General features: G+C 35.4%; 1 protein-coding gene across 2 annotated transcripts; it reads right to left on the reverse strand.

Moving 5' to 3' along the window:
* Positions 1–4,331: 4,331 nt before the first annotated feature.
* On the reverse strand, positions 4,332–27,591 carry LOC117337100 (phosphorylase b kinase regulatory subunit beta-like). 2 transcript variants are annotated; one of them, XM_033897885.1, is made up of 24 exons: positions 27,232–27,591; positions 26,473–26,617; positions 26,112–26,211; positions 25,427–25,534; positions 24,757–24,816; positions 24,273–24,409; positions 23,690–23,849; positions 23,171–23,368; positions 21,702–21,759; positions 20,127–20,204; positions 19,661–19,819; positions 19,205–19,302; positions 18,658–18,888; positions 17,506–17,610; positions 17,044–17,046; positions 13,778–13,860; positions 11,149–11,239; positions 10,174–10,344; positions 9,633–9,908; positions 9,142–9,344; positions 8,447–8,705; positions 7,913–8,020; positions 7,683–7,757; positions 4,332–6,580 (listed from the first exon to the last, which is right to left on the reverse strand). In XM_033897885.1, the coding sequence occupies exons 1-24, from the start codon at positions 27,374–27,376 to the stop codon at positions 6,377–6,379; spliced, it is 3,255 nt and encodes a 1,084-aa protein (XP_033753776.1). In that variant the 5' UTR covers positions 27,377–27,591; the 3' UTR covers positions 4,332–6,376. The 2 variants fall into 2 exon arrangements, with proteins under 2 accessions (XP_033753776.1, XP_033753778.1); XM_033897887.1 differs by lacking the exon at positions 17,044–17,046.
* Between the last annotated feature and the right edge of the window lie 73 nt (positions 27,592–27,664).

Here is a 27,664-nt window from a genome sequence, read left to right on the forward strand (position 1 = left end):
AACTAAGAAATCATTTGTTAAAATATTTCTCTCTGCACCAGTATTCCAATGAAATATCTTGATGCTGTATTATAATGGAAAAGGAATTTCCACAGAAAAATCTATATTGTAGTCTGCAGTTGAAACATAACCACTATCTGAGGCAAAGTAATGCCATAATGGTTTTGGTTTGAACTGATAATCCTAAGACTGACACTAAATATATATCGGTACCTGTTCAGATCATGTGTGAGTGGTCAGATTTGTGTACCTGTCAAAATACATAAGGTCAGTGACCTGTGGCCGGAGTGAGGTACAATGTATATGATCAATAGGATTGAACCTGCTGAGGGATTATACAGTAATGCAGTACTGTATTATAGCTAATTACATATAGTTGGAGGGTTGGTCGGTCTAAATTACACATCTGCAAGTATAATCTGATTACAGATTATATCATTGAAAGGGAGATAATCCCACTTTCCAGTACAAACAAGATTTCCTATGTTTACTTGTGTGTTGACTTCTCTTATTCACACATACAAATCCTAACAAATCCCACAGATATACCATTAAAGGGGATATTTTTGTGATGGTTGAGTTTTACAGTCTGGATGACTTCCCTGATGAAATAAAGCTTAAAAAGCTTAGTTTAATTATGAGTCTAAAATATTATCTGAGAACAGAATGACAAATTTTAGGCTAGAAATACAATCCACACCTTTTCAATAATTAGTAAACAATCTAAACATATAAAATATAATGTAGTTGCCAATTTTCAACATGAAGTTGGCCATCTGACATTTTCTGATGGCAAGAATGACACAGTATCATAATTACCACACTCTCTCATCATCAATGAGAAAGTGTTCAACACTGATGTAAAATTCAATAAAGAAAGATCTGTTGTGTGTGTATTAGGGAAGGGGTCACAGTAGAGAAATGTTTAAATGTAAAATGTTGATCCCTATATCAGTCACAGGTAAGTAACAGACAGTGCGGCCACCTGTCCTAATCTGTCAGTACCTGACAGCTGTCACTCTTAATCACACACAGGTTAGCATACTTCATTTCACAGCATATGGTAAGCTGACAGGTCAACTTCTAACGCTGGGAACAATAGACAGTAATTATGGTTTGCAAAATATCAGTTAATGAGCTGCACAAATCAAAGTATAAAGAACTTTACATTTGTGTAATTTCATGTAAAAACAGAGTTTTCTTACAGAGGTATCATAACTATCCATACATCAGCATTATAACTATCTGTAGGGCAATAACACAGATACTATGAATTTATATAGTGGTTATGTTCATGAGCTATTTTCTAGGCCATTTGATATAAAATAGGGTCTGGTTTAAGAATTACTTAATTTGTCCTTTGGTACAATATAGATAATTACAAAGCCTGTTGTCCCATACTTATTAATCATTTATAACTAACTGTATTACTACCGTGATATATAACTGACTGAATTACTACTGTGATATATAACTGACTGTATTACTACTGTGATATATAACTGACCGTATTACTACTGTGATATATAACTGACCGTATTACTACCGTGATATATAACTGACTGAATTACTACTGTGATATATAACTGACCGTATTACTACTGTGATATATAACTGACCGTATTACTACTGTGATATATAACTGACTGTATTACTACTGTGATATATAACTGACTGTATTACTACTGTGATATATAACTGACCGTATTACTACTGTGATATATAACTGACTGTATTACTACTGTGATATATAACTGACTGTATTACTACTGTGATATATATCTGACCGTATTACTACTGTGATATATAACTGACCGTATTACTACTGTGATATATAACTGACTGTATTACTACTGTAATATATAACTGACTGTATTACTACTGTGATATATAACTGACTGTATTACTACTGTGATATATATCTGACCGTATTACTACTGTGATATATAACTGACCGTATTACTACTGTGATATATAACTGACTGTATTACTACTGTAATATATAACTGACTGTATTACTACTGTGATATATATCTGACCGTATTACTACTGTGATATATAACTGACCGTATTACTACTGTGATATATAACTGACTGTATTACTACTGTGATATATAACTGACCGTATTACTACTGTGATATATAACTGACTGTATTACTACTGTGATATATAACTGACTGTATTACTACTGTGATATATAACTGACTGTATTACTACTGTGATATATAACTGACTGTATTACTACTGTGATATATAACTGACTGTATTACTACTGTGATATATAACTGACTGTATTACTACTGTGATATATAACTGACTGTATTACTACTGTGATATATAACTGACTGTATTACTACTGTGATATATAACTGACTGTATTACTACTGTGATATATAACTGACTGTATTACTACTGTGATATATAACTGACCTGTATTACTACTGTGATATATAACTGACTGTATTACTACTGTGATATATAACTGACTGTATTACTACTGTGATATATAACTGACCGTATTACTACTGTGATATATAACTGATCGTATTACTACTGTGATATATAACTGACCGTATTACTACTGTGATATATAACTGACCGTATTACTACTGTGATATATAACTGACCGTATTACTACTGTGATATATAACTGACCGTATTACTACTGTGATATATAACTGACTGTATTACTACTGTGATATATAACTGACCGTATTACTACTGTGATATATAACTGACCGTATTACTACCGTGATATATAACTGACCGTATTACTACTGTGATATATAACTGACTGTATTACTACTGTGATATATAACTGACTGTATTACTACTGTGATATATAACTGACCGTATTACTACTGTGATATATAACTCTCGGTATTACTACTGTGATATATAACTGACTGTATTACTACTGTGATATATAACTGACCTATTACTACTGTGATATATAACTGACCGTATTACTACTGTGATATATAACTGACCGTATTACTACTGTGATATATAACTGACTGTATTACTACTGTGATATATAACTGACCGTATTACTACTGTGATATATAACTGACTGTATTACTACTGTGATATATAGCTGACCGTATTACTACTGTGATATATAACTGACCGTATTACTACTGTGATATATAGCTGACCGTATTACTACTGTGATATATAACTGACCGTATTACTACTGTGATATATAGCTGACCGTATTACTACTGTGATATATAACTGACCGTATTACTACTGTGATATATAGCTGACCGTATTACTACTGTGATATATAACTGACTGTATTACTACTGTGATATATAACTGACTGTATTACTACTGTGATATATAACTGACTGTATTACTACTGTGATATATAACTGACTGTATTACTACTGTGATATATAACTGACTGTATTACTACTGTGATATATAACTGACCGTATTACTACCGTGATATATAACTGACCGTATTACTACTGTGATATATAACTGACTGTATTACTACTGTGATATATAACTGACTGTATTACTACTGTGATATATAACTGACCGTATTACTACTGTGATATATAACTGACCGTATTACTACTGTGATATATAACTCTCGGTATTACTACTGTGATATATAACTGACCGTATTACTACTGTGATATATAACTGACCGTATTACTACTCTCAGTATTACTACTGTGATATATAACTGACCGTATTACTACTCTCAGTATTACTACTGTGATATATAACTGACCGTATTACTACTGTGATATATAACTGACCGTATTACTACTGTGATATATAACTGACCGTATTACTACTCTCAGTATTACTACTGTGATATATAACTGACCGTATTACTACTCTCAGTATTACTACTGTGATATATAACTGACCGTATTACTACTGTGTTATATAACTGACCGTATTACTACTGTGATATATAACTCTCAGTATTACTACTGTGATATATAACTGACCATATTACTACTGTGATATATAACTGACCATATTACTACTCTCAGTATTACTACTGTGATATATAACTGACCATATTACTACTGTGATATATAACTGACCATATTACTACTGTGATATATAACTGACCATATTACTACTCTCAGTATTACTACTGTGATATATAACTGACCGTATTACTACTGTGATATATAACTGACCGTATTACTACTGTGATATATAACTGACCGTATTACTACTGTGATATATAACTGACTGTATTACTACTGTGATTTATAACTCTCAGTATTACTACTATATAATACAGTCCTGCTGTACATCTTAAGACTGATAAGACTGATACAAGTTACAAGTAGAATCAGATCTAACAACATAGGTTTATTTGTTAACAATCAGATATAAATATACACATAAAACAACAGGTAAGCCATCTATTGGTATCTAGATATAGCTCAGGCTGGTTAATTATTCAGATGTAATCACCAGAAATCTCTGATTCAGCACATTTCATTAAACATGATCGCATTTACACACTTTTTATACATATAATGGAAGTCTTTATCCGATAAAAGATTTCAATGTGGTTTTCAAGACATACAATTTTAACTAGCATTGATGAAGATTGAATATTAAGTACAAGAACACTATGTACACACAGACAGGCTCACACAATTTTTTTATAAGAATGCCAAATTTTCTTTTTGGAAATAACATGGAAATAACAATGACTATAATTGACAGACATATCCAGCAAAGCATTTTGGAGTGACAACATATACAGTCAATGGAATGCATGATGAAAATACCAGGTTTGCAACCCTTAATAACAAGTGTCTGAGTAGTCAGAAATACTGGTAATATATCGCATACTTTAAATCTTATTATCTAATGCCTTTGAGGTGTTCCTGTACTGTGGTGTCATACAAAACTCAAATTAATTGTAAACACTGGCAAAAAATGGAAAGTAAGTACAAGAGGCCCATGGGCCTTAATGGTCACCTGAGCTCTGATATATTTCAATCAATTTGACCATTTTAGCCCCATCCATCAGCCCCTGGGAGTCAGTCAGGGACAACATGTGCATACTATCACAATAATTAAGTTTGTATTATTTCCAATGTGATTTCCCAATATAAACTACATTAATGTTTACCTCCTCTATAGGAAAAACGTGAGACCCCTGGGTGAGAAATTTTGGTAAAGCACCTGAAGGCCCTTCCATATGATTTCTATGAAGATTATTTGATTTCAGGTTTTGAAAAGATTTTTGAAAATTCAGTCAATTAGATCAGCCCCTGGGGGTCAGTCAGGGTTCGATATGCATATCATTAAACTGCCATCTTCTACTGACACGACGAGGACAAAAGGTGATTTTATAGGTCACCTAAGACAAAGTAACCTAAAAACTGACAATATGACACTGTAATACATGTACATTTGTACATGTATTTGTAATTTTATATAATTTTATACATATTTATTTTCACCATACAATGCAGGAATGAGCCATGCCTGCTAGAGGACTTTTGTGTATTCATATATTAGAACAATTACCTTAAAAATGCTTGTGGGAAACTATTGCACCATTTCATAGCACCAGATCTAACAAATCAGATTCAGTACAAACTTCACAAACACACAAACATAAATCACAAACAAATATTGGCAATTATCAAATAACAATTTGTGGAAAATATTTGTGCAGTAAAACAACTATGAAGGACAAATTACAGATGATACCTGTGAAGGGTTTTACAGGCATAAAGTACATCTAGCAAAGTGATCTAGCATGGTAATAATATATAAGATTTTATCACAGCAATATAATAAATCTAGCACGGAACAAAACTTACAAATGATCCAGAAAACATTCCCTGTACATACTAACAATGGCATGTCCCAAAAGTAAAAAGCTGCATTATTGTTTTCCTAGAAAATCTTCAATCAGGAAACTTTTATAATAATACCTTACAGGGAATCCAAGAGCAAGGAGCTTTGCAAACATTCCAGTCTGCAGAAAAATGTTCTCATCACTGTAGATATTTCCATTGCGTGGATAGGAACTGGATTTCACACAGCAGGTTATTGATGAGGATGTGTCATAAATGTATGAAATAGAGTCTTCAATCAGATCTTGTCACACTAATACACTTTTTACTACCAATTTTACACTGATATTAACAGTTCATACTGGTCTTGAAGACCGACCAGACCTTGACTTGTAATCTTGAAGCCACCTATCCAGTGTTTACAGGGATACACTATGAATGATACATTCCTAGGTCCTGTATGGCCATACTGTCTGGCGAAGACCATTATCTTGCACACAATGACACATTTTTCTCTCTGTAGTTTGTCTATCAGTGGATGACCTTGACCAACTGATTCAGTAAATGACTTTGATCATGTGATGCAGCAGAAATCATCACCAACAAACTTTACCTCTCCCTCGAGGAGGTTACGGATGACAGCTTTTGTGATGTAACTGGTTGTGCCATGGCGGATGTTGGCGGGCGTGTTGAAGAAGTTTCGCATCTCATCCATCTTCTCCTGGCCCTCATGCTTACTCTTATCTCGCTGATATTCCTCAAATGCATCATGGATAATCTGTGCAAAAAATAAACGAAGGATTATCACAAAGAAAATATGCATTACAAATACATGTTTGAATACAATAAAGATTGCTACTGTAACACTGATTCCTGTTTTGGAGGAAGACTTTCGATTTCACATAAAAATTTAGACAAAAATAATCAGTAAAAATTCTTTATCATTCAAAATTTAACAAAGTTTAAAAGTGGAAAAAACAAAAGATCCTAGAGGGATCTTGGCACCCACCATTGAATGACCTTTATTAGTTCAATGTTTTAAAGGCTTATATTTTAGTTTACTTTTCACTTTTTTCCTCTTAATATTTTTAATTACAAGGAAAACCTTCATATGAAATCTAAGAAAGATCAAGGAAGAACTTTTTGAGAAATGGACATAACAATCTTTAACCATCAAAATTCATGAAACAGCGATGAAAAACTTTTGACAGTTGTCAAAATCCAAGATGGCCGTCAGTTGGTCATTTAGTTTTTCTCATTAGACTCAAAATTATATGGGCGCAATTAAAGACATCAAGTTTGAGAAATATCCCTCTAGTATTTTTCAAGAAATAGCGATAATAAGGATTGTTTATGGATGGAAGGCGGACCACAGATGCAAGGTGATTTGATTATCCCATCATTATCAGTTAGATTTCACAATTTGACTAGAACTTTCACAAAACATCAGCATCCTATCACTTTATGAATAAACGGTAAAAGTTTTTAACCAAATGTTTTGATTGACAGAGGAATCTAAAGAAGCTGTATACTGTGCTTTCGACCACTTTGTGGCATTGCCATAAATATACCACCAGAAAGGTCTAGGGAAGTCTGAATTATCATGTTAAAGGTCACCAAATTGTCAAAGTTCCAAAAAAATGATGAGTACTATCTTACATGACTTTCAGTATAAAATGTAATTTAATCTAACATGTTTAATAAGTTGTCATGAGCCTTAAGCTGACTGACATGACAAAGTTATTTAGCGGGTAATGAGATTATAACCACGGTCAATATCACCTACACATGACAAAGTTATTTACGTGGTAATGAGATTATAACCACGGTCAATATCACCTACACATGACAAAGTTATATCCATGATCAATATCACTTACCTTATCCATGTTAACTGACTGTTCAAATGTTACTTCTGGATTTCTGTTCAGCATAGTGGACACCACAATAAATGTCTGAATAACAAAACAATGGATTATCTCCCTTCTGAAACAATACTTAGCTTTAGCTGAATATGATGATTTAACCATCACCAAAATATAGAACTTGAAATAAGATTATTGATCATGACTTGAAGATGTATTGGCAGGACAAGAACAGTTACACTTACCTCAACCATGATCTGTCGGTAGGATGGATCAACTATCTTACTTAACATCTGCTCCACCAGCAGGGAGAAGTTTAGCTCGTACATCGTCATGTCAGATAGGGTTGGATGCTGAAAAAAGTGGATTTCATAAGTGACAGTGGTGCAGCACAAAAGCTAACCATGATTTAGCCTTGTGATATAGTACATTCAACATTCCTTGTATTAGATATACATTTTAAATTGGATGATCAGTCTTTTAGTTTATAATATCATTTCGATACTTTAGCACTTGGAAACCAAAGTTACAAAGTGAATATACTAAAGTAATACCTTGTACAAATATTCTACATTACTTGTATTATAATGATTTATATCCTGTTATAGCACTCCATAAATGTTGGTGTCACCCTTACCAATGGTAAATGGTATTGTAACACTGTCACCTTACCTATGGTAAATGGTATTGTAACATTGTCACCCTTACCTATGGTAAATGGTATTGTAACATTGTCACCCTTACCTATGGTAAATGGTATTGTAACATTGTCATCCTACCTGTGGTAAATGGTATCCTGCCACTTTGATGCCACCGGGAGTATTTTCAAGGATTTGCCACACACGATCGTAAAAGTCCTTTGGGACCTTGTTGAGTGCTCCATCCAGCTGCCGTCGCTGGAGTGGGGTACGAAGGTGAGCCTCATCCACATTACAGGTGAGGAGAGAGTAGAGCTTGAGTTTGATGTTACTAGGCGACAGCGAATAGAGGTCTGTCGGGTCAGACTCTAATTCTATCTGCATAGCACGCACAAACCACCTGATAATCAAGCAATATTGTGTGACATGGTAAGACAAACCACTTGGTAGACAGATTTTTGTATGTGTTGTCTAATTATAGATATGATGTAATCAGGACATCTGTGTTTATGGATACATTCCAATAAGCATAATTTAGGTTGATATCATTAATCTGATAACCTTAATATAAACTTTATGTCATAAACATGTCCATACACTTCTATATGTTATCTTAATCACTGTGTAACAAGACAGCTATTGATTGGAAAAGGGACTTCACATATTCTTACTTTTGGTCCAAGTAAGTGAGACAAATGACAACCCTTACCTATCCTGATTTGAGGATAAAACATTTTTGGTCAAGAACACACAAATGATACACTTTACCTACCCTGATTGTGAGAATATGAAATGCATGGTAGCTTTAGTCTAGAACACACAGATGAGAGACTTACCCTATCCTGATTTTGAGGATACCCTCAAAGATTTCTGGCTTAGTGGCGATGAGTTTACCGATACAGAGGATAAGCTCCTGTTGTATGACTGCCTGCTGGATGTCGTGTGGAAGACAGACAGAGTATAAGATATTCTTTAGCTCGTTTGGACTGATAGGTTTGTCCAGCACCTCCTCCTCATGTCCATAAACACCCACTGTTATCTGTATACAGAGGAGGTGTCAATGATACTCCACAAACACCTCAATCACAATCATCAAAACTGGAGTTAAAATATTACTGACTTTCACATGATCAAAGATAAGTTGTCATTGACAAACCTACAGATGGACCTCAATAAAAGTGCTGTATCTGTCTACAAGCTGACCCAGATCAGTCATCACTGATACAGTTTGACCCCGATATTTGTCATTGATTCTCCTAAAGCATGACTTGAATAAAACATGTAAAGTAATATGCTTGACTTGACCTAGATAAGATGCCATAGTTACCTGTTTGCCCCTGACCAGAATGGTGGTGATGGACGGAGCAAGACTATCTACAATCTTGCCAAGGAGAGCGGCCATCATTCTGACGACTGACCACTTCTTGTACAGACTGGCTTGGTTGATGAGTTTTTCCATGCGGCTGGAAATCAGTTCATTGTCAATATGGAACTGTGGTCCCTCCCTCTGGTACAGGACCTTCATCAGCCGACACTGGGCAGTCATCCCCTCGTAGTGGTTCAGCATCTGGACCAGGTCCCATGTCGCCTTATGACTCAGATCCTTAAACATTAGGTAAACTTAAACTATGAATTGTATAAAATATTTAGCCCAGTCTCATTAGAAAAATAATTCTCATAAATATGAGTTATGTGATAAATCAAATTTACACTAATGTCAAATGCTTCAAATGTAGTATGGAATTCATTACATTGTTCATCTAAAATGTTACAGATTTTCTGAATAACAATATGTTTTGTGAAGAAATAACTCTCATTACACATCAGTAAGGTAGTTTTAGTTCCTCTAACTTGGTTTTACTACATACAGTATCGGACATGTTGAGGTCAGTGTCGTTGAGTTGTGGAAGTTTGGGGATGTCTGTGAGGCTGCGGAAGCTGGAACTGATGGTTTTCCCTTCAAAAGCACAGAACTTGAGGGGATCAGGGAGGTTAGACAGGAAGTCTAGATGCTCAACTGTTGCAGCTGAGATCAAAGACTGCAAAATTAATCATGAATATTAATGAATACTGCAAAATTAAAAAAATAATTTTTATTGACCTCAAATTAATATGAAAGGAAATTGAGTGTTTCACATAAAATTCAACAGAAAATCCTGAAATATCGAAATGGAACTTTAATAGGCCCTTATGGTGATAAAAATATATGACTGTCTCTATTTGAATCCATATGTCTACAATCATACAGTCAACATGGAGCAAAATTTATTTCTAATAGAATATGATAAAACCTGCCTTCAATGTTTATTAGATTTTATTTTTCACATGTAATCTTTAGTATATATCAAACTGAATGGCCAGACATGTTTTTCACTGGCAATCTGAGGTTTAATCTGAGGTTTACGTAATACCTGTGATCAACCATATACTGGACAACTTATGCGCAAATGGAACTCTAGTCTAACAGCATCACAGCTTGAACATTTTTTTTAAGTACAAAGCGTACTGAGTTTCTTAGATAAAATTCTATCTACAATTATGAGGAATTTGTGTGTGAATTACAGAGGAAATAATTCAAAACTAGAATATCCTAAACCTGAAAAAAAAAAAAAAAAAAAAAACCCAGTTGACATGAAAAGATGGAATAGTGGAAGAAGTTAACAATACTTTCTCAGTGTTTCAGGTCAGAGGTCACTAACACCATGAAGGGTGCATTCCAGAGAGCAGCTAAACATTTAATTACCCATGACATCATCACTGCCTGGGAGAATATCACTAATACATTTATATATAGCCAGGAGCAACAACATTAACCAATTCAATTGGTGGTAATTTTAGCTCACCTGTAACTTCCCCAGGCGTATCCTGATATTGTCCACCTGTCCACGTTTAAACTGGGCCAACAAGTCAAGAAACTCACCAAAGTTTTGACCCCTGTGGAAGTGAAATAAAAAAAAACAAATAAAAACAATGATGTGACAACATGGCAAGTGTTTGTTGATGAAAGTTAACAGAATACTGTTAGTTAATATATCCTGACCTGTAACTTAATAGGTTTGTGCTGGCAGTATTCTATATCCTTAATTTCACACCCTTTTGAGTTACTTAGCTAATATCACAATGGGACAACAATGAACTGTGACAAAAATACAAGCTGAAGACTGATAAAATTGAAGTAGAAAACAGCTTATTCATTATATAAGCCAGAAAAAAAAAGAGAAATATTTCTTGCATTCAAACAAAGATGGATTAAATTTTTCATTACACTTTATTTCATATGACATTTGAGGAAATCTGGCTTTCATTCTCAGTCTGATTTCAAGAGAGTTGATATTAATTCTGAGAATACATACTCAGTTAGCTGGTATTGATTTTTATTTGGTGTTTACTAAATATAGAACAGTGCCTCCATAAAGCCCTATAGCACCTTAGTAAGGCTGGTCAAATAAATCAATACTGACCACATCACTGTTAAATTACCAATGGTCATGATTGTATTCTGTCAGAGAACCAGAGAGGATTGCCTTGGTTGTTGTATGTCTGTAAGGTTCCTGATGTCCTATCTAGGACCATACTGGATGGAGAGAGCTTCAGTGTTAATCAGGGTTATTTAAAGAATCTTACATGGGTCTGTTCAATGGACAGGAATATCTATGAAAGTTTTCAACAAGAGATCCCAGAGGGATCCTGGCGCCCACCATTAAATGATCTTCATAGGTTCCATGTCAGATTGATCTTTTCTCTACTTTTCCCTTCTTCTAAGTCTAACTAATCTGTGTAAATTCAGAAACAGCCCTCTATAGCTAGTACTTTTCAAACAAGGGGAAGCTATATATAAAATTTAAGATTTAGCGATAATGGCTGTCTGTCGACCATGTTGTTTTTGGATTGGTCCCAATATGCAGAACTAGGCACTGAGGGGAACCTACATATGAAATTTGAGAAAGATCCCTTGAGTGTTTTCTGAGAAATAGTGATAACAAACTTCAATTGTCAATATCCAAGATGGCTACCTGTCAGCCATGTTGTTTTCTGATTGGTCTCAAAATGCAATATGCATAACAAGGCACTGAGGGGAACGTATGTATGAAATTTGAGAAAGAACCCTTCATTACTTTCTGAGAAATAGCGATAACAAACTCCAATTGTCAAAATCCAAGATGGATGCCTGTCGGCCATGTTGTTTTCCGATTGGTCTCAAAATGCAATATGCATAACTAGGCAACATAGCGATAACAAACTTCAATTGTCAAAATCCAAGATGGCTGCCTATCGGCCATGTTGTTTTCCGATGTGTCTCAAAATGCAATAGGCATAACTAGGCACCAAGAGGAACCTACATATGGAATTTGAGAAAGATCCCTTCAGTACTTTCTGAGAAATAGCGATAACAAACTTCAATTGTCAAAATCCAAGATGGCTGCCTGTCGGCCATGTTGTTTTCAGATTGGTCTCAAAATGCAATATGCATAACTAGGCACCAAGAGGAACCTACATATGCAATTTGAGAAAGATTCCTTCATTACTTTCTGAGAAATAGCGATAACAAACTTCAATTGTCAAAATCCAAGATGGCTGCCTGTCGGCCATGTTTTTTTCTGATTGGTCTCAAAATGCAATATGCATAACTAGGCACCAAGGGGAACCTACATATGAAATTTGAGAAAGATCCCTTCAGTACTTTCTGAGAAATAGCGATAACAAACTTCAATTGTCAAAATCCAAGATGGCTGCCTGTTGGCCATGTTGTTTTCTGATTGGTCTCAAAATGCAATATGCATAACTAGGCACCAAGGGGAACCTACATATGAAATTTGAGAAAGATCCCTTCAGTACTTTCTGAGGATTAGCGATAACAAGAATTGTTTACGGACGGACGGAGGGACGGACGGACCACGGACCACGGACGCAGGGCGATTTGAATAGCCCACCATCTGATGATGGTGGGCTAAAAACCAAACACGCTAGGGTTGAGAGAGAGAGGGAGGGGGTTGAATGGTTGCTATTCACAACAATTGTATGTTGTCAGAGAAACACAATTATATCATGGAGTAGGCCATTTTTTGCTAAAGGAAATACCTGGTATCTCACATGGAGGTATGGAATGTGATGGAATATGATGAACAAAAGATGTCATGGAGTGAGCCAACTGTCTTTCCACCTGATCTTCTGTTAAGTACATGTATGTGAGAAATCAGTCATCCCTGTCATTACCTGAATACTCATGGTTCATTGATGTTATCGATGTGAACCAAATCAACCAACAGGCCAATCTGATAGTTCCTAGTATAAAAACAAAATGAATTTCATGTCTTGCAATTTCTGGGATAAGAATTTCTTTGGCTCTGGGTCAGTTTTATATGTATGTTGAGTAAAATATGTCTAATTCATCTTTTTATGTAATTACATTGTATAAATATCTTACCTGTCTGTAACAATATGTTACCCACCTGAAATGAGAAGATACCTCACCTGATATTGTTTTCCCGGAGAATCATACAGAAGGTGGGTCGTCCATACAATTTCCAGCACTGAGACAGGAAAGCCAGGTCGTTCTGTAAGAACATATTAATCATAAAACCTTACAACTATTTCTTTTAGCAATTTGTTTCCTTAAATTATGCAGTTTCAATATCACAAGTGGCCCAGTGGGCCTGTATTGATCACTTGCTTCTGATGCAACTTTTGAGTTGATCTAGGTCTCATTGCACAGGCTAAGGGGATAACCACATTATCCAAATATAACAGAATTGAAAGGATGCTGATTGCAGATTTTAGTACATTTGACCCCTGTGACCTTAAAAGTAGTCAAGGTCGTTCAATTGATCAAACTTGGTAGCCCTTCAACCCAGTATGCAACAGGCCTAATATCAGATCTCTAGGCCTCTTTATCATTGAGCAGTTGTTTAAATGGAAAAGTTGACACCGGAGAGATAGCAGCCGGATGCAGCACCATGGCATAAGCTCACTTAAGCTTGTTTTATACTTTTTACTACTTGGTTGGAGAAATATAACCTATCCCATAAAGGTAAGCTAAAGATATCAAAACCCTCAAATCAGAAGTCCTTAGTGTGAAACCCCTAACAGTATGATTTGGAACTTTGAGAATCTTCACTAAAGGATGAGGCTACTTTGCCAGACCCTTTCAGGAGACCACCTTTGTGTCACTAGAGTAGAACCTGTCTAAGAGTAATCTCCCCTTCTATGAATATCATGTCAGCTGTCTCTATAGACACAAATTGTACTACAGCTAGTTGTGTGCAAGCTAAATTGATGTGTGCTATAAAATAAAAGTAAATATTGAATATCTGATGCAAAAAAATGTTATTCAAACTACCTGGTAGTCTGTTTATATCTACTATATATCTATAGCTCATAATGGAGGAACAAAAATGTATTGCATTCTATTTCTAAGATCACAACCTTACAAACTGTGACACAACATATTAAGGTGAAATGTTTCCACTGTAAGTACAGTGTATGTGTTTGTGTAGGGACAGTGTATTGATAATTTCACACAGCAGCAACATGCATGCAATATAAGACCACATTACTTACAACAAACCCATGCATATAGCTTATAACACTGACTAGTTATTACATATCTGGTTACTTTTCTTATCTGATGCAGAATTTCATTATCTGTATGCTTCCATATCCACTAGGAAACACTGATGTTTTCTTCATGAGAGTTTCCCTTTACAAATGTATAAATATTTCTCCTGAATTTTCAGAATATTAATAGTACAATGAACTGTACTTGTATTGATTTGTGACATACCGTACACATACTGCGACATACTGTACACATACAGTGACATACTGTACACATACTGCGACATACTGTACACATACTGTACACATACTGCAACATACTGTACACATACTGCGACAGACTGTACACATACTGTACACATAGTGACATACTGTACACATAGTGACATACTGTACACATACTGTACACATACTGCGACAGACTGTACACATACTGTACACAGTGACATACTGTACACATACTGTACTGTGACATACCGTACATGTACTGTGACATACTATACATGTACTGTGACATACTGTACACATACTGTGACATACTGTACACATACTGTGACATACTGTACACATACTGTGACATACGGTACATGTACTGTGACATACGGTACATGTACTGTGACATACTGTACACATACTGTGACATACGGTACATGTACTGTGGATACTGTACATATACTGTGACATACGGTACATGTACTGTGGGATACTGTTCACATACTGTACACCTACTGACATACCGTTCATCTACTGTCATACTTAACTATCAAAGTTACATCATGATATCTAAGTTATTCCAGGGACAAAATTTGCACTTTGACCATTGACCATGAGGTCAAGGTCACAGTGACATAATTTCAGTGTACTGCACATGACTTGTGGTTGTGGTTGATGCACTTTATATTTAAAGCTTCATCATACAGTTCAAAAGTTATGGCACAGACAAGATTCTGTTAGAAGCGGATGAATGAAGAAAACTGTTATCAGTACTTATAAAAAATGTCTCCCTTCATTCAGAGGAGGGGACATAATAAGCATGTAGTTATGATGTACTCATTGTCAAAACGAAAATAGATGCATAAATCAGTAACATATTATTTGAAAACTGAATACATCTCTGTAATCAGTAATCATACCAGCAGGTGTCAGTGCTACAACAAGACAAACAATGGAGATATAAAGCTACAGGGAATACATGTATACAGTAACACTGGGCAGCTGTAGCTAATTCACCTGTTTATACCAAGATGTGCCGGCCATATAGTCCCTCATCTCACAGGGTAATAATTCAAGGTGAGAAAGTTTAGTAGATATTATTAATGTAATCATTTAAAAGCATATCTGTTCTGTTTTAATAACAAGGGATATATCAAACAATAGCACTTTCATAAACATGTATGTAACATATTCTATTAAACAAGCATACTGGACATTGCTAAAGCAACACATGTCTCCTACCGGCCCCCATTAAAAATAGTAACAGTGACTTTGACCTTGACCAAACACCCTGAAACTTGAACTTGTCTCGAGATATTATGGTGTTCTATCAATGTGTGAAGTTTGATCAAAATCCCTCAAGGAATGAAGCCGCTAGAGCCCTGACCTTATGTTCTGTATCAGGCCGTTGTTGTTATATATTGGCCTTGCATCAGAAATAGCCGTTACCTGGTAGAACCTAGGCCATGTTTTACCTCTTTGTTGAGATTTTTGCTGATATTGACATGGAGAGTTGTGTTTATTTTTTGAAGCATTATTTTGTATAGTTCGAACAGGTTCAACATTAAGTTTTCTAAATTTTTCCAACTGACCAAAGGTTTACCATAAATACTCATGAAATATAGAAATCCCTGTGATCCATCCTTTTGACCTAAAAGAAATCCCAAAGGAGAAGTCCTAATAAGGAAGCAAGTGTGTGAAGTTTAAATTTGATAGATTCATTGTCTATTTCCTATTCATAGTGACCTTGACCTTTTTGCCCCCCCCAAAAAATCTCAGGCATAACCATATCGCTTTCTGATCGCCTATCCCTAGGATTGAGTTACTAGAGACAGAATGTAAGACATGAAAATCAGTCCCTTATTAGCATCACTGGGATCTTTCATTACGGCTGGCACATCCTCACATAAACATGCTAACAAGATACTGAGGCCACAGCTGGGATTACTAGTGACTAGTTTTACACTTACCCTCTGGTAGTGTTCAGGATGATAACAAAAATAGTTAATGCTCACACACAACTCATAATAAGTTAGATGGAATACACTCGCTTTTTGTGTAATATATTAATTGTTACAGTACTGTGACACCTATTGTAATTCATACAAATTAACACTGTAATTAGGTAATTAGACTGAAAAATTCAAATTTATTTCCCCGGCAGATCTAAAATACATAAATTAGCTAGAATGTGTGGAAAACAACATTACCAATTCTTGTTTATAACATAGGTCCTGATAGACACCCAACATCTAAATTACCTCCCCTCGGGAATAAATACATGCTGCAGAACTAACAGTTTGGTTCACTATATACGAGGGCATTAACCACTCCTACGGTCTATCAAGTTTAATATTTCCCCAGAAATGGTCATTTGCCATCAAAGAGACATCCAATACTGACAGTCATGGGAATCAAACAGAGTTACCTACCTTGAGATCATCCAGTACAATAGACATATCTTGAGCCAGGTAGAAATCGCTGACCTCGAATAGGAGAGGATAACACAGCACGGTCTGTCCTCCAATACGGTAAATCTGGAGTCCACAAAAACTAAATTCATCCAATTCAAACTTTATTTCTATTTAACACTATTATTATTAATGTAATTTGATTGCTAAACAAGAACAACATAAGTGACACTGTTAATCTCCAGCTCATAATAGTTTGTAATGAATAACTGTAATGATAAAACATGGTATATCTATATATAATCCTGGTAAATCAAGAGCCCACAAAGGCTGTTCATAATGGAAACAACACAGTCAATTGTGTAATAGGTATATGTGATGGTTTTATAAACAAGAGATCCCAAAGGGATCTTGGCGCCCACCATTGAATGATCTTTATAGGTTCCGTGTCAGATTGATCTTTTCTCTACTTTTCCCTTCCTCTAAGTCTTACTAATCTGTGTAAATTCAGAAACAGCCCTCTAGTACTTTTCAAACAAGGGGAACCTATATATAAAATTTAAGATTTAGCGATAATGGCTGTCTGTCGGCGATGTTGTTTTCGGATTGGTCCCAAAATGCAATACCAGGGACCAAGGGGAACCTACATATGAAATTTGAGAAAAATCCCTTCTGTTCCTTCTGTAAAATAGCGATAACAAACTTCAATTGTCAAAATACAAGATGGCTGCCTGTCAGCTAGGTTGTTTTCTGACTGGCCTCAAAATCCAATATAGATAACTAGGCACAGAGGGGAACCTACAAATGAAATTTCAGAATGATCCTTTCAGTACTTTCTGAGAAATAGCGATAACAAACTTCAATTGTCAAAATCCAAGATGGCTGCCTGTCAGCCATGTTGTTTTCCGATTGGTCTCAAAATGCAATATGCATAACTAGGCACCGAGGGGAACCTATATATGAAATTTCAGAAAGATCCCTTCATTACTTTCTGAGAAATAGCGATAACAAGAATTGTTTACGGACGGAGGGACGGACGGACCACGGACCACGGACGCAGGGCGATTTGAATAGCCCACCATCTGATGATGGTGGGCTAAAAACAGTAAAATTTGTGTTAAGACAATACCGTACATATAACTATAGATTAAAGTTATACAGTCATGTATTTACCTTTGATGTGCTGAGAACTCCAAAAGGACGTTTGGGTCGACCAGAAAGTCCAAGTTTGGTGTTGATGCCCAGATATTCATAGGCCTTAGTTAACTCTTTGGGCGACCATATTTGTATGGGATCTATCTGGTTAGGGGTCTGAGTTTGGATCCCGTAAGTAGCCAGCACCTGTTGTAGCCGTGAACTTTCTGCTATGAGTGCCACCTGGACCACCAGATCAGGAGGAGTGACCTGAAATTTAACATTTCTCAGCTAGATATGTTAATGGTAGAGGAAGTGTTAGGAACAAGACTTATTATCACTCTGTGAGGATAGATTTCTTTTATTTAGGAAAAACATACTTTTAATTGCTGGACAGCATCTTTAGAAGATGAATTTTGCTGAAATTTCAAAATTTTACAGCCAACACATAATCTTTTATGTAAAATAGGGGTGGGCTTATTGTGTGACAAATGAAACTTTAAGTGGGCTTATTACCAGGTATGGGTTTATTGCCGAATATAAACTCTAACAGGAGATGAATTCTGATAAGGTTGTAGTTATTTACCTGGAATGATGAGTATCGACTGCTGTTAACAGGTCTCTCCGAGGCCGGCAGATGTCGTCTGATCGGGTCGAGCTCCATCACATTCAGTAGCCCATCCACTAGGTAATAAAAACATCCACTAGATAATAAAAACACTTTTCATGACACATTCATGTACATTATTTTCAAATCTCTGTAAATAGTTGTATAATTATGAAGATTTCTTAGATTTGTTACTCTTTCCATTTCTATGTCGATTGAAAGCTATGATTAGATTCATGCTAAATTTGAAATTTACATGATTATGAATTCAAATGTCTAACTATTTAAACAAGATTATGCAGATTGCTTGTTCATTTTCTCAATGTGAATTTTAAATCTTTACAAATTGAATTTTAAATCTTTACAAATTGAATTTTAAATCTTTACAAATATGATGTTTGAGGAAAATTAGGTATGTAAAATAGCACTACTAACTGAGTAGTTGTGATATAAAGTAAATGGATTGTCCCCACAGGAACACCCCGTCTGTAGAACCCTCAGCACTAGGGTACCACTCGGCTGTGCCCGGCCGCATGTTACGCTCCAAATCTAGCTGTTCCTTTGGTACAAAGTAGAACATGGGCAACAGATCGCCTGTAATGGAATCATTCAGGATATTAGCATTAACTTTTAAATTAAAACATTCCATCAGATTGACATATAACTATAGCAATAAGGTACAATGTTTAATTATAGATAAATCATACACTGATTTTTATTCTGAATTTAGGACTCGACAGTCCTTTTATTGTCAGTTCAGTACATATGAAGATAAAGTATTGTACTTGATTATGACAAACATTATTCAAAATATTCAGGAATAATTATTTTTTGAATATGCATGGTTATGGACTAAGGTAATGAATGTTTTAATTGATAAAGCTCATACCAGAGTACTTACCATCATTGCTTTTCCTGAGAAGAGGGTTGATCAAATTTGTGTAGTGTTCAATTCCCTCCTTGTCATTGCGAAATATGTCTGTGAATTAGATTGGAATGAGAAGCATGGATACACAATATATATACAATGTCATGTACATACAACATTACTGACTCTGGAAGATTAAATCCTAACTCTCTATAGATCACATGAGTCAATCCTAAGTCTTTATAGATCACAAGAGTCAATCCTAACTCTCTATAGATCACAAGAGTCAATCCTAGCTCTCTACAGGATTATAAGAGTCAATCATTGCTCTCTACAGGATCATAAGAGTCAATCCTAACTCTCTCCAAGATCATAAGAGTCAATCCTAACTCTCTCCAAGATCATAAGAGTCAATCCTAACTCTCTACAAGATCACAAGAGTCAGTCCAATTCAAGCTCTCTACAGGATCATAAGAGTTAATCCTAAATCTCTACAGGATCATAAGAGTCAATCCTAAATCTCTACAGGATCATACGAGTCAATCCTAGCTCTCTACAGGATCATAAGGGTCAATCCTAAATCTCTATAGATCACAAGAGTCAGTCCTAACTCTCTACAGGATCATAAGAGTTAATCCTAAATCTCTACAGGATCATAAGAGTCAATCCTAAATCTCTACAGGATCATACGAGTCAATCCTAGCTCTCTACAGGATCATAAGGGTCAATCCTAAATCTCTATAGATCACAAGAATCAGTCCTAACTCTCTACAGGATCATAAGAGTTAATCCTAAATCTCTATAGATCATAAGAGTCAATCCTAGCTCTCTACAGGATCATAAGAGTCAATCCTAGCTCTCTACAGGATCATAAGGGTCAATCCTAAATCTCTACAAGATCACAAGAGTCAGTCCAATTCAAGCTCTCTATAGGATCATAATCGTCAATCCTTGCTCTCTACAAGATCATAAGAGTTAATCCTAAATCTCTACAGGATCATAAGAGTCAATCCTAGCTCTCTACAGGATCATAAGAGTCAATCCTAAATCTCTACAGGATCATAAGAGTCAATCCTAAATCTCTATAGATCACAAGAGTCAGCCCTAGCTCTCTACAGTAGTTCTCTACTTAATCAAAAGAGTCAATCCTGTGCTTTCTTCATTTACAGGATCATAAGAGTCAATCCTATCTCTCTATAACAGTTCTCTACTGGATCACAGGAGTCAATCCTGTGTTCTCTACATTTACAGATCATAAGAGTCATCCTAGCTCTCTACAGGACCCTAAGAGACAATCCTAGCTCTCTATAGCATCATAAGAGTTAATGCTAGCTCTCTATAGGATCATAAGAGTCAATCATTGCTCTCTATAGCAGTTCTCTACTTAATCAAAAGAGTCACTCCTGTGCTTTCTGTACTTACAGGATCATAAGAGTCAATCATTTCTCTCTACAGGATCATAAGAGTCAATCATTTCTCTCTACAGGATTATAAGAGTCAATCATTGCTCTCTATAGGATCACTAGAGCCAATCATTGCTATCTACGGGATCATAAGAGTCAATCTTTGCTCTAAACATGATCAAAAGTCAATAATCTTAATACTTACTGTCTATCAGGAGATATACATAGAACAGTGGCCATTCACACTCTATTCCATCAAACAGCTGCAAATAAACACAAAATAATTATTAGAAGTTTACTTATACGATGGTGAGTCCTTGTGTATACATATGTATCTACGGCATATTTAATCATCGTTACGGAGACACCCTGCATCCGTGTTGGATCCGTCCTATTGCCCATTTGCGCCATCCTCATGACCACCCGCAGAACACTTAGGACCACTTTAACCTTCCATTTGACTTAAATTCCATGAATCAACAAAAAAAAGTGCTAGAGAAGTGAAGCAGGACCAAAACCAATTACGCAGGGGCCATATACCCTTGCAAGTCCTTTCAGAGTCTCAGATATCAACGTTACAGTCTTTCTGACATTAAGGAAACTGCATATCAAACTCACGAGGACGGAATATCACTACAAACATTTACAACAGTGTTTGGACAGAGATACTGTGCCAAAAACCTTAAGAACCAACATAATGATTAAGCCGCAGATACCAGAGTCTAATGAACCCTCCCTTCTCAAGTGGGAACAGGCCCACTTACTTTTTGGATGTACACTCGTCACCTTACTTCGAAACTATAAGGGAGGACAGAATTTTGGCCATGCAAGCAGAGATTGACGCATCTGCAGCATTCCTGGACTCTGACACTTCAAAACAAGAAAAGGAACACATCAACCAACTAATTGCCTCTGCTGTATCCGCAGATGAAAACGAATATGCAAAACAATCTGAAAAAACCCCAGTAACAGCCCAATAATATAACATAATGAAATGATTACAAGTGGAAACTTGAGCAGCAGACTTACAATAATTACTTGCCTATCTTTACAGATATACTGTATCATCTGGGTAACTTATACAGGAGCAAGACAATGGATTAGATTTCATATAACAGCGAGTACAACCTGTCATTTAGTACAAACAGTTTGAATATTTCCTCAATTTTTGTATACTATTATCTTTTCTTTACCTGTCATTTCCCCACTGACTGCCAATCATAGCTTCCTGGTCTTAACCTTGACCTAACCCACACTATATTTACTGAGACTAAATGGCCAACCAAGAGACCTTACCAAACTGGGTCTCAACAGCTTACTGACAGAGGGGAGACAACTATCATCATTCCCTGATTCCAAACTAGCCTAGTAAGTCACTGCATACATGCTCATAACAATGATTACTAACATGTTTGTCTGAGGTATAGAGAGCATCATGTGAACTTAAGATTACCATAATTTTGATCAACTATAAATTCCATCTCTATAGAGAAACCTATAAAGCATTTCGTCCGTTTAGTATTTCCTAGTACTGTATTTCTTAGTATTTAAATATATGTGAACATATTAAATCATGAAATTAATTATAAAGGATCTTGACCTGTAACTGACCTTGACCTGGGAATATAAACTGACCTTAACCCATACCTGACCTTGACCTGTAACAGAACTGACCTTGATCTCTGCTGGTCTGTAGTGTTTTCTTGTTTTATCCTCCATCACTGTCCGGTATCCATCCCGGAGGAAGCGTTTGATGCCATGGTTGCCTTTGAGCTTGCGTACAACCTTGTCTATGGTACGATGCTTGATAGGTTTTTTGTGGATTGCGAAAGCTGGCCAGCTAACAGTAGGCAGGAGGGAGGCATCAGTGTTCTGTGGTAAAAGTAAAATTGGGGATCATGACACTGCTTACAAATCAGTTTAACTGTTTCAGAACAGTGGCTATTTTTTGGGGAATAATAATACATGTATCAGGAAAGAAATGATGTACTTGGTATTGTTTTATTTCAAATACAAAGACCTAACTTATTACAATTACAGCATTAACATTACACTAAAATTAAAAGGACACAAACAGTTTAATACTAGACCATATAGTACACTCAGTGTATTGATAAAGATCTTGACTTACAAATCATAATCACGATATCACCATACTTATATTTGATATCTATGGTGATACCTTGAGTTTACCTTTGAGTTGGATTCACGAGGAAGAATAGTTTCAAATATTGTTCTGTTCCTATTGTGAGCATCAATATCCACATAGATGACAGACCACACAGCTCCTTCAGGTCCATACAGGTTCTCTCCATTGATGGCCTCCAGGGCAGCCTTGGCAAACCCTATAGAACTAAAATTCACAAAAATTATACAATATAATGAAAATATATGTGACAGGGTTTATAATTAGCTAGGATGATTATCCTTCAAGTTCCTTTCTAGTTGTTCAAAAAAGCTGAATCATATAAACATTACTCTGTTTTTTTTTAGTATAAACTGATTTTGCAACATTTATTAATATTGGTAACAAAGAAGCTCATACTTCGGCTCCCTCATTTAAGATATTTCCCAGTTCAAAAATGTGCCAAGTTCTTTTCTACATGAATACTGTATGGGACCAGCTTTTGGTGATTTTTTGTACATAGTGTCACAAAACTGGCCAATAAATTTAAGTTCATCAATTTTTGTACACACCATTTTTGTATACAGCAACAGAAATTTCAAAAGTTATCATAACCAATGAATATACACATTAGAGTAATATTGTATGTACCTAGCGTGGACCTCTGTAGATCCGTTGTTGTATTTACTGCCTCTCTCCCACATGCCATAATCAGGAGTCCGGTATGCACGTTCAACATAGAACACAAGGTTCTGTATAAAATTCACCTCATCTGTTGTGTAGATCACCTGCCATAGAAAATAGTCATCAACTTAGTTAGTAAGATGTAAAAAGATCACATTTCAGAACTTAGTTAGTAAGATGTAAAAAGATCACATTTCAGAACTTAGTTAGTAAGATGTAAAAAGATCACATTTCAGGACATCAAAGTGGATGGTATTACACATGTCATGTAGTGTTCAGCATTATCAGGCATTAAAGGTAAGTTTCATGGTTTTAATTCAGCTTAGAAAATAACAGAGGATCTATAGATAGTTTATCTTGAAAACATCACAATTACCCGGTACATGTATAGACACCCTCCCTTTATATCGTCCAAGAAATAAAAACCTCATCACAGTACTGTGTGGCTTACCTTCAATCCTGATCGAATCATCTGAACCAAGTATATCAGATAGAGGCCGACAACATCAATCTACAAAAAAAACATGTTCATTTGGTGTAAAAAGTTGAGATAAAACTGTATCCTCTTGCAATACAGAAACTAGAATGTACATTTTTTTCTCTTAACCTATTCAAATTTCAGTAGGATCCTGTTAATTCTTCTAAACGCTACAGAATGCTAAAAATTGTGTTTGAACTTTTTTTTTTTTTTTTTTAAATGTGACTGTATGTGGTCATCTTTCAGAAATAAATGCCTGATATCCCTATGTTACAGGATACAATTTAACTTCCATAATCAATGAATTTTAACAATTTAGAATATAACAATCAGAATGAAAAGAAGTTCAAAAAAACTTTGGAAAGTGTCTGACTCATTATCTATATACCAGTCAAATTTTGAGCTATTGACAATCTTAATAATTTCAGGTCAACTTACATTGATGAAGGTATCATATAACCTTGCTGAATAACCTTGTACTTAAATCTTGTGAATGCACCTCGAGAGGAATATGACCTTCTTACGAAACAATTACTCATGTCATGTATAAAGCATATTAATTCATCGTGTCATATCTAATTTCTGGCATTGTGTTTTTTTTAATTATATATTCTATTGATGCCCCCAGAAATTGAATTTGTACCTGTAGGTGTCCATACTCCTCGTCACTGTACACTGGGTCACCAGTCACCATGTCAAACACTGAATGCAATGCATATGATGGACTCTGGTTTAACTTAAATTTCTCAACCTGTAAATCATCATAGAATTTCAACAAGTCATAAAACAACAAATAAAGCATAAAACAGAGAAATCTATATTATAATGTCTTATTTCACAGAAACTGGTTTGCATAGGTTTCAAATAAAAGCTCAAGCTCATAAAACTAGTCAAATGTATAATCATACTACCCTTTTTTTATCCAAGGGATTTGATGAAATTCTCTTTCTCTATTGATATGAAGGAATTTTTATCTTTTTTTATATGACTGATTTGATGTACAATTTATCATCAACTCATTTAACATCAAATAGCAATTAATAACGTCAGGGCTTTTTATGAGGGCTTTTTTGGGTCGTTAAAGAGCCCCATTCCAAATTAAAACTACATTTCACATTTATGCCAAATTCCCAAAATTTGCAGTTTACACCTGAATAAATCTTTCCCTATTCACCAATTTTCGTCCCAAAATGAGACGAAAAGGCCCCATCCCAAACCAGTGAGAAAAATTTCTTTTTGATTGAGCCAAATTGTATTATTCAGGTATCTTTTGTATTATATTCCTAGCTAGGAAATAAAGTATAGACCAACTTGACTGCTAGACTGACCTTGTCTGCTTGTCTTATCCAGCAAAAGAGGATCCCTCGCATACATTTTACTGCTGACATGGACAACTCATGTGTCCGCCCCTCATCATCATCAATTTTCCTATCGAAACAAAAAGAATGGTGTTTTTGGAACAGTATGTAAATGTGAAAGAAGATGTTGGTAATGTTGTGAAATATGACTGAATATAACATACAACAGGGTATAATATGCCAACAATGGCAAGTGTTAGCTTGTCATGTACATTCACAACAGTAAGGTCAGAAAGTAAGTTCTAAAAGTTCCTAAGAAATCATTTATATTTGTGTTTACATACCCACAACTGTCAATTGATTTTAAATGAAATAAGTACAGCTATGGTACCTGTATGCCTGTGACAGTGCCCATGTGGCCACAGCACAATATATGCTGTCTCGGACATGAGCAATCTTTGCTTGTTCTCCATCTCTCCCAATGGCTGGAAACAATCCCAACACACAACCCTGGTACTTCAAAATCTGACGTTTCACTGCAGACAAAACACAGAAATGTAAATCATTTATTTAAAATTTTTTGTTCAGTTAACAAGAATTGTCTTCATTTATCTCTAAAAAACAAGTCATGCATTATGATGATACAGTTGACAGAAGACTAACATCAAACCTGGTGCATATATATGACTCAATAGACTACAGGCAGGCATACGACACTTACAGCAACAAAATAACTAAGGGTAGTAAATAAAAGTTACTAAAATATATATATCAAAACATTTATGTTTCACATACAGTTTTGCTCTAAACATTGAAAATCTTGACATGAAACTATGTTCATAACGTCTCTCCTATAGCATGAAAATTAAGTGTCTACAATTATATATCCACTTTTCTAAAACATGAAATATATCCAAAAGTTTATTTTTCAATTTATCTAGAAAAATATATGCATTAATATTAGTACTAACTCCAGATTTAAATCTCTATGACAATTTATCTGCAGATTTATCAGCCACTGATGCACCAGTACAGACTTCTCTGTATGTGTACGATACGGAAGAGGAGCATGAATGAGTTATTGTATGCGACCTCGACTTACGGTTAATTATGATATAATCAATTAGATCTAAATAATACATTAACTCACGGATAATGTACTGTTCGTGCAATCTTTTGGATAGCAAATCCTGTTCAACAGATTGGACGGACATTTGTCTGGTATATCCTATACGACTATCAAGTCGTTCAAGTCGTTTCAGCTTTGCTTGCCGACTTGCTTTGACCTCACTCATGTTTCAGGTCAGTTGTCGTGGCCTTGTGACCTTGCTGCTTAATGCAAAATGACAAGTCACTGTCGAAATAATTTACATATAACAGTATGGCATGTTGGGAAGGTTAGTGTTCAATTAATAGCTAACTGTCTATCTTCATTGTTAGAGATTTGGTAATTCTTTGAAGCACCAACTCCTTTTGACAGATTGGCACATGGCTATGATGCAAATGTCAGCGACACTTCCGGTGTTATTTACTTTATTCATAGTCATTCGCGTGTTTGAATACCATATCAGAGAAAGGGTACT

The sequence above is a fragment of the Pecten maximus genome, chromosome 11, assembly GCF_902652985.1.
Source record: "Pecten maximus chromosome 11, xPecMax1.1, whole genome shotgun sequence".
Lineage (NCBI taxonomy): Eukaryota > Metazoa > Mollusca > Bivalvia > Pectinida > Pectinidae > Pecten > Pecten maximus.

Bases quoted from the DNA above. Each gene is read 5' to 3' on its own strand.
- LOC117337100 (XM_033897885.1), bottom strand. From the start codon at position 27,376: ATGAGTGAGGTCAAAGCAAGTCGGCAAGCAAAGCTGAAACGACTTGAA. The intron at 26,618-27,231 runs GTGAGTTAATGT...TTTTGTCTGCAG, and splicing joins GCACGAACAGTACATTATCC to TGAAACGTCAGATTTTGAAG. The intron at 26,212-26,472 runs GTACCATAGCTG...TTGTTTCGATAG, and splicing joins GCACTGTCACAGGCATACAG to GAAAATTGATGATGATGAGG.